This window comes from Motacilla alba, chromosome 20, assembly GCF_015832195.1.
Source record: "Motacilla alba alba isolate MOTALB_02 chromosome 20, Motacilla_alba_V1.0_pri, whole genome shotgun sequence".
In the NCBI taxonomy this organism is placed as follows: Eukaryota; Metazoa; Chordata; class Aves; order Passeriformes; family Motacillidae; genus Motacilla; species Motacilla alba.
The window spans coordinates 14,940,222-14,952,688 of NC_052035.1; the positions used below are offsets into that span (position 1 = coordinate 14,940,222).

General features: G+C 55.3%; 1 protein-coding gene across 3 annotated transcripts in view; it reads left to right on the forward strand.

The window, feature by feature from the left end:
- KCNB1 (potassium voltage-gated channel subfamily B member 1) overlaps positions 1-12,467 on the forward strand; it is an 89,862-nt gene continuing 77,395 nt past the window's right edge. Inside the window, exons 1-2 of one of the 3 annotated variants that reach the window (XM_038159153.1) lie at positions 1-585; positions 2,265-2,927. In XM_038159153.1, coding sequence (XP_038015081.1) covers positions 2,361-2,927 — 567 coding nt within the window. In that variant the 5' untranslated portion in view covers positions 1-585; positions 2,265-2,360. The other 2 variants (XM_038159152.1, XM_038159154.1) reach the window with 2 other exon arrangements.

A 12,467-nucleotide genomic window follows, 5' to 3' on the forward strand; every position in this document is an offset into this window, starting at 1 on the left:
TGCTTTTCCATACCTTAATTTACTCTTCTCCAAAAGGAAGGTAGTGACCACCTCCTTGTAAGAACTTCCTAAATATACAGCTGATATACAGTTGTGTGAAGCACTGGACAAAAGCACTGCTTGGGATTTCAGAGAGCGACCTCTCAGGAGGATGTAGGCATTTAAACACCAAATATGACAGTCTAGCACTGACATTGAGAACACTGGGCATCAGGAGCCAGTCACGGGCGAGAGAAGCATAGATAATGGGGGGCAGCAGCGCTGGGGGTCCTTTTTCCCAGTTAATCACAGAAAATCAGACACTGGGCTCCAGTTTCAGGAGCTGTCGCTAGAGTCCAGGTGCCACGGGCAAGCAAGGCAAGAGAAGGGCACAGCCGTGTACCCCTGGTACACCAGTCCGAACAGGTGAACTGTGTTGAGCGATCCTGGTGGGTACTAATGGAGCTCCGGGCTGCTGCTCAGGGCCATTTTCCCTGGTGGGAGTGAGGGAAGGAGACAAGAGGGACAGCCTGGCAGAGGAATACTTCCATTGCTGCGCTGCTGCCTGGAAAGTCGACGTTTTCTCTGTTTCTGCTGTGTTTTCAGGTTAGTAAATGCTGCTTTACGTTATATTTATAGTCCTAATCGGGAGCAGGGATCCACTGCTCCTATCTGTTTCTGCAAATATCTGCAGCCATCGTCGCGGGCTCGTTCCTCCGGCGAGGGGCAGCCGGGGTGGGGGCGAGGGCCCGCTCGCCCTCACAGCCGGGGCGATGAGCAGCCTCCCCGAGCTCCGCTGCTCGCGGCTCGGCTCGGAGCCGCGGGGCAGGCGGCGGGGCCCTGCCGGGCTGCCCGGGCTCTCGGCTCCTCGCTCTCCCGGGGCGCTCGGCGCCGCCGCCGCTCTCACGGCTGCCGGCCCCGGGAGCTGCCGAGCGGCCCCGCCGCCGCAGGGAGGGCCCGGCGGAGCGGAGCGGCCCCGCGCTGCAATGCTGGGCTCCGGCTCACGGTGGAGCTGCCCGGCCCCGGCCCCGAGCCCTCCGCCCCGCGCGGGACAGCCGCGCACGGCCGCGCCGGAGCCGCGGGCTGCACTTGTTGCTCGGCGGGCCGGGGCAGCGGCGGGCGGCGCCGGGGCTCCGCTGCGTGCCCGCCGGGGACGGCGCCGGGCGGCGGGCGCAGACGCGGCGGCGGCCGCGGGTAGGAGCGAGGAGCCGCAGCCGAGGGAAGGCCTTGGAAAGCTTCCTGCCGAGGGAGCCGATTTACCTCGTTTCCCTTCCCCTCCCCCTGGGCTCCGGAGCGCCGCCGCCATCCCTCCGCCTTGAGGCTGCCCGGGGGGGATGCGAGCGGGGCCGCCCCTGCCGCCCGCCCCGCCGCAGCATGTAGCCGCCCTCGGCCCCGCACGCCCCGCGCCGCCTCGCCGGGAGCCCGCAGGAGGAGGTAGGTGAGGGCTGGGCTCGGGCCGGGCCCCGGGAGCCTCTCCCCGTGTGCGGCGAGCGGAGGCAGCGGCGCGGCTCCGGTTTTGGGGCTGGGGGGACCTGGGTCTGCGGGGCCGAGCCCCGAGCTGTGCCGGCTGGGCACGGGGGAGCCGCTCCAGGCTGCGCCGGCTTTCTCTTCGTGCCATCTTGTGTAAGCAACAGTGCTCGGGGCTGTCAGGAGCCGCCCGGCTCCCTGAGACAGGCTCGGGGGTTTTTTCTTATTCCCGTTTTCGTTGCTTTCCCGGTTATGCAAAGGCCGGTGTGGGGGGCTAGGGGGGCGTCCCTGGGCAGCCCAGAGAGGCAGAGCGCGTCGTTAGAGTGGCTGTAAATCCTCCCATTTCCCTGCCCCAGCTCTTTCCTCGGGAAATCTCTAAGGCTGGAGTCACTAAGAGCCTCCGCAGCCTACACGGCCGGGCCGGGCGGGGGGCAGCCCTGGGGGCCGCTGGGTCTGGGTCCGGCGGGGCCGGGCTCTCCGCGATGGGAGCCCGGTGCCGGCGCATCCCCGCCCGGCGGCCCGGCGCCTCTCGGGGCTCACCGCCTCTCGGGGCTCGGGGCAGCCCCGCGCCCGACCCGGCTCCCGGAGAGGCTCTCGGGGCCGTGCCCGAGCCCCGCGGCCCTCCCGGGCGGAGGCGGGGGCCCGGCGGGGCGGGGGGACCCGGCCGCCGCCCGGGGGAGCTCGGCGGCAGCGGCGCCGCACGTGGAGCGGGCCGGGCTCGGCGCCGGGCCGGGCGCGGTTCAGCACCGGCGGGCGGACAGCGCCGCCGCCCCCCCGCGCCCGCGGCGGGCGGGGACCCACGCCGGCCTCTCTTGCAGCTCCGGGGCATGGAGGGCAGCGAGAGGTGAGCAGAGCCGGCCCCGCGCCCTGCCCCGCGCCGCAGCGAGCAGCCAGCAGCCCGAGCGGGACCCGCGATGCCTCTGGGGATGAATAAGCATGGATCTCGCTCTACTACCTCTTTGCCTCCGGACCCCACCGAGATCGTCAGGAGCAAGGCCTGCTCCCGGAGGGTCAAGCTCAACGTGGGGGGGCTGGCCCACGAGGTTCTCTGGCGGACCTTGGACAGGTTGCCGCGGACCAGGCTGGGTAAGCTCAGAGACTGCAACACGCACGACTCCCTCATGGAGATCTGCGACGACTACAACCTGGAGGAGAACGAGTACTTCTTCGACAGGCACCCCGGGGCATTCACCTCTATCTTGAACTTCTATCGCACCGGCAAGCTGCACATGATGGAGGAGATGTGCGCCTTGTCCTTCAGCCAGGAGCTGGACTACTGGGGGGTGGACGAGATCTACCTGGAGTCCTGCTGCCAGGCCCGCTACCACCAGAAGAAAGAGCAGATGAATGAGGAGCTGAAGAGAGAAGCAGAGACCCTGAGGGAAAGGGAAGGGGAGGAATTCGATAACACTTGCTGTGCTGAGAAAAGGAAAAAGCTCTGGGACCTCCTGGAGAAGCCCAACTCCTCCGTAGCGGCCAAGGTAAGCGCTCCACATCTCTGTTGTCTGCTGGCTCCTGACGGGTGATGCTCGCTGGGGAGCTGCCCTTGCTCTAGTGTCCGGGCACTTGTGGCTGGGTGGATGCTGTGAGTGAAGGAGAGGAAGGCCTCTCATCTACAAATTAATTTCAAAGGTTTTTTGGGTGTTTTCTTGGTAGTTTGGAAGGGACCTGGTTTGAGCGTCCCTGGGGCAGCCTGGGCTGCTCAGTGTGGGAGAAGCTCCTCTCAGCAGTGGGTCAGCGTGCAAAGGCTGCTGTGGCTGGACCTTTTAGACTTGTTACCCACTGGCCTGTTGGTGCAGTTTGTAATAGAGATTTCTTTGGGCCTAAAACGTGTGAGTCTTCCGCTGCTAAACCAAACTGGCTTTCAAGAAGCCACTTCTGCTTGAACTCCTAGATCCAGGTGCAGTGAGGAAATAATGCCTTCCATTCCAGGGCTTAAGTGAATTTTTTTTGTTGTGAAATGTGTCTCCTAGTTATTTGCATCACGCACTCCTAGGCTGTGTGTCTGCCTAAGCTGGTGTTTGAATTTCATCCCTTGCCTGATTCCAGCCTTTTTAAAGTCTTCCCTGGGCAAGTGATGCAGCTCTGTCAATAGCTGAAGTGCTGCTTACTCTGAAGTTGGTTCCAGTGGACAGATTTACTTGAAGGCATTTTGAAGCTAAGATCCATGTTGGGAGAAACCAATGTCAGAGTTGGCTCTGATAATTTAGCTGCCTCATGTTAGTCACATTTTCTTTGGTGAGGAAAATCTCTGCGAACACAGTGATTCAGTAACCATGGGGACAAAAGTGAAGGGGGAGAGGTTGAAAACTGTGGGATGAATAACTGAAAAGCATGAGAGACTGAGCAGTAGGGACCAAAACTTGAATTTTCCATGTACCCACGTCCTCACTGTATGGCAGAGAAGTCTCAGGAAGCCCTGGCTGCCTCTGTGATGCTCCTCTCTCTGTACCAGCACCTGCAAACGCAGACCTTGGCTCCATCCCTTGGCAGTCTGGCTTGGATGGGCTGCTTGTGAAAACAGACTTCTTTACCTCTTTTTTTCTCTTCTCTAAATGCTGCACATCGTGAACCGAGAGCACGTGTGAAACTTTGGGGAGGGGATTTCGTGAGGTGTGGACTGGCTCAGCCCGGCATGGGAAGGGGAGGCATGGTCTGCCTGCTGAACCCATCATCACTTTTTTAATGTCAAACAGAGCCCCAGAGTGCCTCCATCTCTCCAGTGGCACAGATGACACCGTGATGAACACATTAATAATTTATAAGGCTCCTTTGGCACAGTCCTGGAATCCTGAAACACAGGCCCCAGGCTTTGCTGTCTGTGGCACTGACTCAAAATCCATTAGAGACTGTTGATGTTCATGATTTATTGTATATGAGCAAGGGTCATTCTTGCCAAATAAGTGTCTTTTGTGATTTATAAATGAAATACTCTAGCTTCATTTTCTGAGAAAATTCTCGGAGTAAGTGCACCCGGCATTGCAGGCTCTGGATTAATTGAGAGGGAATGGTAATGCATCATTACCCTTAGCATTTACAGCTGCCGTTCTGTGCCTTCATTACTGCAATGAGAGTGATGCTGCGTGTTCTCAAACCTCAGATATTCCAGCAGTTCCCAAACGCAGGTTCCCACTCATCTCGTGCGCTAGCAGGGCAAACAGGCCCGATGAACAATTAGCTTAGCAGGCAGGGACAGAGTTCTGCTAAGCCTGTTCCTGATCCGATTTGCTCCCTGCTGGTGGATTGCCTTTCCCTGGTGCCAGAGGATGCCCTCAGCTTTGATCACCTGCCCGAGAATCCAATCCACATATTGAATAGGTGGCACTCACCCTTCAGCCTCCGACGGAAGGGCATGGGGAAGGCACTTGGCAGCCTGGCCCGCTGTCTGACCTGTGCAGCTGTGTCCCTGGCAGGCTGTGAGTGCTGAGCCGGAGCCCCTGGCTGGGCTGGCAGCTCCTGGCCAGCTCTGCCCGGCTGGCTGCTCAGAGCAGCGCTCGTGCAGGGGCCACGGGCCCTGGCAGCTTCTCTCACCTCTCCCAAAGCCAGACTCCCTCTGCTTTGCCAGCTCCGGGGGCTCCAGCTGCTCCTGTGGAAAGGGAACAAAGTCAACTGTCGTGAGGGTTAATGCCACGCAAGGTCCTAAAACCCCTGTTGAGGAAATCTGAGCTACTCTTGTTTATTTTTTCTCGTCAGACTCGTTCCACTCAGAGCAAAGGGTTTTCCATGTGGCAGATACAAGATACCTTCACGTTCTCTTTAAGGAGTCCAGAAAATGGGTACAGGTGCAGGTTCTCCCCTGGCCAAAGCAGGGTCCTTGGCTGTCAGCACTGGCTGTGTTTGAACATTTTCTGCTCAGCACTGCGCCTCACCCATCCACAGCAGCTTACTCCGGGGTTATACTGGGACCAGTTAAACAGACAGACGTGGTTTTTATTTGCTTGGTTTTCATGGATTTGGGTTTGCCTTTTTTTTTTTTTTTTTTATTCTTGGATGCTTTTTGTTGGTTTTGTTTTTTATGGATGTTTAAAAATTATTTAAATGGGACAATATCTAGCATACCTCAGGTTGTAAAATAGCATTCAAACAAGAGAAGAAGAATCCCCCAGACCTCAGGTTTTGTTGCTTTCTGGAGATTCACCCGTATCTTCTGATTACCCTGTCTGGCTTTTAAACCAACCATCGTGGCAAGCAGGGTCTCATTTAGGTGTGAGGCTTTGCCCGTACGTGACTGGAGAGATTCCTCCTGGGTTTTCCAGTTCCCACTCCCTGAGAGGCCCCGGGTTTGCAGAGGAGGCTGTGGGGCTGCTGTCCCCCGGCTGTCCCCCCGCAGCAGCAGGAGGGGACAGTGCTGCTCTCCCTGGGCTCAGCCCGGCCCCGCTGTCCCTCTGGGAGCTGCCAGACCCCAGCACAGCTCCAGGGGCACCCCACACCCAGACTGGCTCCAGTTCAGCCCCGTGCCCTGGCTGGGATGCTCTGTGCTGCCCTGCACTCGCCTGCCCGGAGGGAAACCCCTGCGCACAGAATGCAGCACTCCAGGGACCTGGCCCCTGTCAAATGAGAAAAAGTATCAGGCAGTTATTAAAAAAAACTGTGTTCATCTCCTCCTAACCTTAGCGCATATTTCAAAGGATCTGATTCTCCCGTTTCCTGTGGTTATTTGCCTGCATATCCCTGACAAACATTCACTGCAGCCTTTGTGGATGCTTTCTCCTCTTCCTGCAATCACTGTTTTTGCATGTTCACGCTTATTTTTATCATTCTCCCAGTCTATCTTAATAGTTTGGTGGTTGATTCTTGGTTTTGTTTTTTAAATAGTATTCTTCATGTACTTTGGTGTACTCACAACATCCATTTTTAACCACAGAGGACTCTGGTGCTCGCTTCTGTCATGGTTTACTCTAGGAGCTGACGAGGTGCAGATATTTTCTGGAGTAGCTCTCACACTTTGTTGCATGGCAGTTTTCCTTTTGTCAGGAAAGCAAAGCAGCTCTCCAGAAGCCAGCCAGAACTGCTGCCTGTCCTCGGGCATAGTGTCCATGCCAGGGCAGTAGTGGTTAGACAGCTCCAGCATTCTGGTTTGGGCTTTTAATCCTAGTTGCTCCTTCCCTTGCCAAGGCTCAGCTTGGGCAGCTGGTTCCTGTCACCCTCAGCTCAGCTGCCAGTCCTGGCTCGCCAGGGTCCCCTCTGAGGCTGCTGCTTTCCACTGACCAAGGCTAGCTGGGACCCCCGGGTCACTCAGCTGCCTGGCCTTTGGGAGAGCCAGCCCAGCTGTAGTTCCAGCCAGACTTCATGTGCTATCCTGAAAAATAAAAGACTGCAGTTGTCCGAGCTCTCCAGTGTGAACAAATAACAAATTAGACCAGCTCAACGTCTTAGGTTGGCATCTATGGCTCTGGAAATTCTCTGATCACCTGGACCTTTCCAGCAGCTCTGCAAGAACATTGCGCCTTTTGCTTCTTAAGAGGAAAGTATTTCTTTTCCTCCTTTAGTCCTTACAAATGATTTCTCCGATCAATATTTGAGCAATTAGTGTTGCATGGGGTGTGGGGGGAAGTCTGCTCGTCTTACAGACTCCTCTGCATGTGCTGGTTTCATCTATTTTTCTCTTGCTGTCCTGAAGGCTGAGAAAAACACGATGACATCACCCACTTTGCAAAAAGCTTCTCTGCATATCTGCATGTCAAGTAGGATGTGCACTTCCTTTCCTCCTCGCTGCCTCCACTTCCCACTTGTCCCTGTCCTGTTGGGAGCTCAGCTGCAGTGATCCCTCCCTTCTGACAGGCTATTTCTCATCTTTTCCCCTGCTCCTGCTATGCCTTTGCCAGTGCAGTAATATCACATTTATCCTTGAAAACATGCAACTCCAGTTCGGTAATCTCATTATGCATGCCTCTACATTCCTTGAACAGCTTTTCTCTGCTGCCCACTGCTCTCTGCTGCTAATCTCTGGATGCATTGCTCAGGGACTGGGGAGGATGCTCTGTAAGCTCTTTTCTTATTATTGTTGATAGTAGTGACAAAATAAGAATGATAAAAGCCTCTTGGAGATGCGTTTGCTACATCTAGAGCGTTCTTCCCCCACATGGGCTTTCTATTCCTGGCCCTCCCTTATGGTGTGCAGTTTTCATTCATCTCCCAACCTGCCTGGATTTAGCATTTGGCAGAGGAAACCCCTCTCCTGAATCGCAGGGGTCACATCTTGGCTGTGTCCTGTCTGTCTCCAAGGGTCCCACCACAGGGCCCATGCTGACTTTGACTATTAAAGGCACATTGCCCATATTTTGCCTCCATCTGTAACTTTTTTTAGTGTGATGCAGCTACTGCCTTGGCTTTTTTGCTATATATAGGAGACTTTTTCCCTTCATCCAGAATGAACTCATCTCTTCAGAGATCCTCAAAAGCAGAGCCTCATTCCGAAGCCTTGTCCCCTGGGTTCAGGGATTTGCCACTTTGGTCTGTAGCTTATCGCTGGGCTCCCAGCACAGCCCTGTCCTGTGGGCACACAAGTGTCTTCTGGATCAATCTCTTTTCATCCTGCAGCTGCTTTCTGGGTCTTGTCTTTCCAGTGGACTTAAACCTTTAGTCTGGGGAGCCCTAATTCCTGTGTTTAGCTCCCTGCAGTGTCCTCTGTCTCAGCGTGTTGCTGTGCTGCCAGTTCCCAGAGCTCCTCTCCATCACAGCCTCCACACCTTCCCAGCTGGGGGAGAAAACCCCCAGCGTCACCCTACTGAAGCTGCCAGCCTGGCAGCTGTCCCGTGGCTCCTGCCTGGCTCTGAGGATGCTTGCTGGTTGTCCTTGTGCCACGGCCTGGCCCATGGCGTTGCCTCCTGCAGGGGCTGCCTCTGCCAAGGACAGGCTTGTTCCGAGCTCCCCGGGCGGGCTCCTCGCCTGTCAGAGGGGCTGCTCTCCCCAGAGCTGTTCTTTCAGCCCATGGATCCAGGCAGGCAGTTGCCTGGCACTCCTTGCTGAGGAGGGTTTGGGTTCAGCTGCTTCCCATCCGAGCCTGCCGCTCTGTGGTCTCTAGAGAGTCCTGGCAGAGGAAAGTTAATTGCTGGGCCTTGTGTTTCGTTTGAAGCTTTCCATCCAGTCCGGGGAGTAGCAGCATGCATGAACACGTGTATGTTGGCACACGGCTGGATTTTTAACTCCTCTGTGGCTCCCTGCTAGGGGAGCCTGCAGGGGGTTGTGGTGCTGCCTGAGCATCCGCATCCGTGAGAGCTGCCTGCCCCTGGAGGGAAGTGACAAGCCTACATGCTTGGGCTGGATTCCTTGGAGGACGTGTGCTATAGAAGTGTAGTTGATGCTATTTTTAAAGCACCAGCTCTCATTTGTACCTTTGGAAAAAAAATCTCTGAGAAATTAATTCCCCTCGCTGCTCAGTGTTCTCCATCCTGTTCAGCCTGAGAGCAGACAGCGTTTGAGGTGCCAGCATCACCAGTCAAAAAGCAGAAAATGTTGCAACAATGGAAAATTCCTGTTTTGTTCAGCTGTAACTGCACAGGTTTAGTAAAAATGGGATTCAGAAGAAAAGTGCTGGGCCCACCCCCCCCAGGATCTGCTGGTGTGGTGTGATGTGCACAACGGGCAGGTGTGGCTCTGGCAGGTCCCTGTGTCACACACCTGCACGGGTGGCCAGGCCCTGCCCTGTGCTCACCACCACAGTGTCCAGAGCTGGCTCTGCAGAGGCACTCCAGAGCTCTGTGGAAAAATCCATTCTTCTCTTAACTCTTCTTACACGGTGGATAAATATCCTTGCTGTCACAGTCTTCCCTGTACCCATTTCTCCAATCACAATTTCCTTCTGACTTCTCATGATGCGAATGCCCCCATGGAGAGGAATAACCCACTGTTACTTTTACAACACGAGCGTTGCTATTTGTCATTGCTAATGGCAAAATATTTATGTCAAAGAAAGTTCGCAGCTGATCACTTAGCTCTTACAATAAACACAGTCACTGTGATTTACTCTGTGGAGAGGCCTGGCAGCAGCAGGAGCCCACTGGGGCCGCTGCTCTTGAGCGAGGCATGAGCATCAGCCTTCTCCCAAGAAGCTCTACATCCGTGTTGTCACGCTCAGGCAGACGAGGATCAGATACGGTGGGAGGTGTGTGGTTTGGCTCCCAGGTCAGCCAGAGGCTCAGCTCCCTCCCGCTGGTTTCCCGGGGCTGCCCCAGGGCTGGGAGCAGCAGCTGGGGCTGGGCTGCTCTGGGGCCAGGGGGACAATGGGCTCCCGCTGCTGGGCCAGGCACCGAGGGGCCGGTGACACGCCCTGCCCCAGCTGCTTTAGCCTTGGCACTCTCCATCCTGAGCTCTCCCTGAGCTCAGTCCCTGGGGCAGCAGCCTCGTGTTTCCCTCCCGGCGCTCCCAGCTGCTCACCACAGCAGTCGTAAGCCTTGTGGAGAGCTTCCCCCTGAGCTGGCCTGGCCTCTGCTTTCTCCCCACTGTCCTAGCTTCTCTTCTGGCCTCTCCTGTCTCCTACACAGCCTGGCACCTGCTGAACGTGTTTACAAGAACGCCTTGCTGTGATTTCTAATGAGAAATTCTACCCTTTATTGTAGGGCCAGACTGGGAGAGGGCTGAGGTAAGCACTGTGCCCTGGGGCCTGGCCACGGCCCCTCCCCAAGCACTAGATTCCCAAGCAGATTTATTTTCTAGGTCCCCAGTGACACCAGCAGCCCCAGACGTGCTTCTGAGGAGGGTAAGACTCCCGGTGCATGTATTGGGAACAGATGAGTATTATAATGTCTGCGCTCATCAAGCAAAGCTCTCGGAGTGCTTTGAAAAGATGGATTAGTTAAGGCCAGGACAAACCTGTGATATGTGTATTATCCCCATCTTAGAGTGAGGAGCTGACCATTGCCCAAGGTCAGTGAGGAAGGCTGGGCAGGGCTGGGGGACCCTGGCTTCCCGGTGTCACCAGCACATTTTCATGGTCTGGATGAGCTTCCCGAGGTCCCTGGCACTGCCCACCAGGGGATCCTGCAGAGGGAAGGGGGCTGGCAGCCCTCTCACAGCTTATCTCTGGGGATGGAGAGGGAAATTAGCCCGCCTGCTGTTCAAGCACCAGCACTCCCACTGAAAGGAGCCCAGCCTGCACGGGAAAGCGCTGCAAACCTTCGTCAGGTTTGAGGATGGGTGGTTACAGAAAAAGAGAAGGCTTTCCTCTAAAGCAGAAGGTCTGTTCTGGGGTGTTTCCGTGCAGCTCTGGCTCCAGGGAGGGGATGCTGCTCAAGGGTTTTGGGCAGCAAGGCAGTGCAGATGTTGGACTGACACACAGTGAAATGCCCGGATAAGGCGCCGTGCATAACTGCTGCACTGTACCTCGAGATGTATGAACAACATAAACCTACAAACATAAACCCCGTCCGTGCGGGGGCTCCTTTTCACCAAACTTAACCTCTGTGAGGAAGTTATTCACTTTCAGTGAAGAGCTGATCTGTGCAACCAGCTCTGCTTTGAGCACAGCAAGTGCAGTGAGAGACGCCAGTGTTCCTCACCAGGAGCAGTGCCTCCTCAGACACCCCAGCTGCCACCTTTGGCAGCAGGAGAGCTCGGAGCATGGCTTGGGTAGCCTGGGAGCTCTTCCAGCCTGGCCTTGAGGACGTTTTTGCGTTTTTTGGTGTGTTCCCCCTTTCCCTGGGCTGGGTCTCTCCCAGTCCCATTGTGATTCCTGTGAGGTTGTGCTGAGGCTTGCAGTTATTCTGCTCCAGTGATGTGGGCTATTGGTCCGGGGCTGTGGAGGATTTGTGACCCTGCCCTGAGCTGCTGGCACTGCAGAGGGGGAAGGTGGCCTTAGCTCAGCACTCGGGCTCTTGGTTGTGTGCTTGGGCAAGAGAAATGAACAGCAAAGCCAAAACCAAGCTCTTGTTGGTGTTCAACAAACATTGATAGCATCCATCAGGTATCTGTCCCATCTGATTAAAAACCTGTGTCCCTAACAAAAGCTGGTGAGCAGTCAAAGCAAATTGAAGGAACAATTTATTTGAAAGTTCTTTTTTTTTCTGCTGTATATAATCAGCTCCTGTTATTATGAGTTGAACTTACTCAGTACTGTTTGGACTAGGATTCGTGCAGAGTCTCCAGCCAAAAGCACAGATTAGTTTTGTTTTATTTTATTTAAGTCCATTTGCTCTCGTTCATTTTTGAACAAAATGGAGCTGTAAATCTCATTTGCAGTACATAAACAGCATAAACACCAGAAATGCTCTCTCATTGGTACTGATAGGCAAAATGCTTCTGAAGCATGATTATGCTCACCAACTGTTCAGATTCGAGATTCCTTGTGGGCATCTCTTAAAAAACCCTCCTTTTGCTAAAAATGGTGTGAGCAAAGAGGTCTGTGGCAGTGTCAGCATTGAAAATCTTCTGTAGGGGCAGGAACTACTGAAAGCACCCTTCCCATGGCAAGGAACGCTTTCCATGTGCCAGCTGAGCTTTGCTTGGGTGGTTCAACAGCATCCAAAGGCAGCAAAAACAGGAATGGAAATGTGTAGTGGCACAAGGCACCAGGAGCAGCAGCTTGGCTCCCTGAGGACCCTTCTGTGTCCCCGTGTCTGCTCTTCTCCTGTCCTTCTCTGCAGAGCTTTGCTGTCTGTCCACCCTGGCTGTTTGTCCTCCCAGCTGCCCTGCCAGGTAGAGCAGTGGGATTGTCCTGCTTTGTTTGGAGAGGGTGCAGAGGCTTCTCAGGGTCTGTGATGGAGAAAGGGCAGAGCTGTAATTCGCCCCTAATCTCTGGGCCCCCTTTTCCCTGGTGCAGCTGGATCCCAGCCATAAATGTTCAAGCAGCAGCTGGAATACGTGAGAGCTGACCCCTTCTGTGAAACTGCCTAGGAATCCATCTGAGATTGGGTTTTTTGTATTTCTGGGAACTGGGTTTGTGTCTGGCACTTTCCCAGCTCTGAAAAACTTGGTTCACACAGCTGTGGTTCTTCTGTTTGTTTGAAAATGTCCATCTCCTGCTCTGCACACTTCACTGCTTCTGCAGCGCATGCTTTTGTCAGCCATAGTGACCACACACTAAA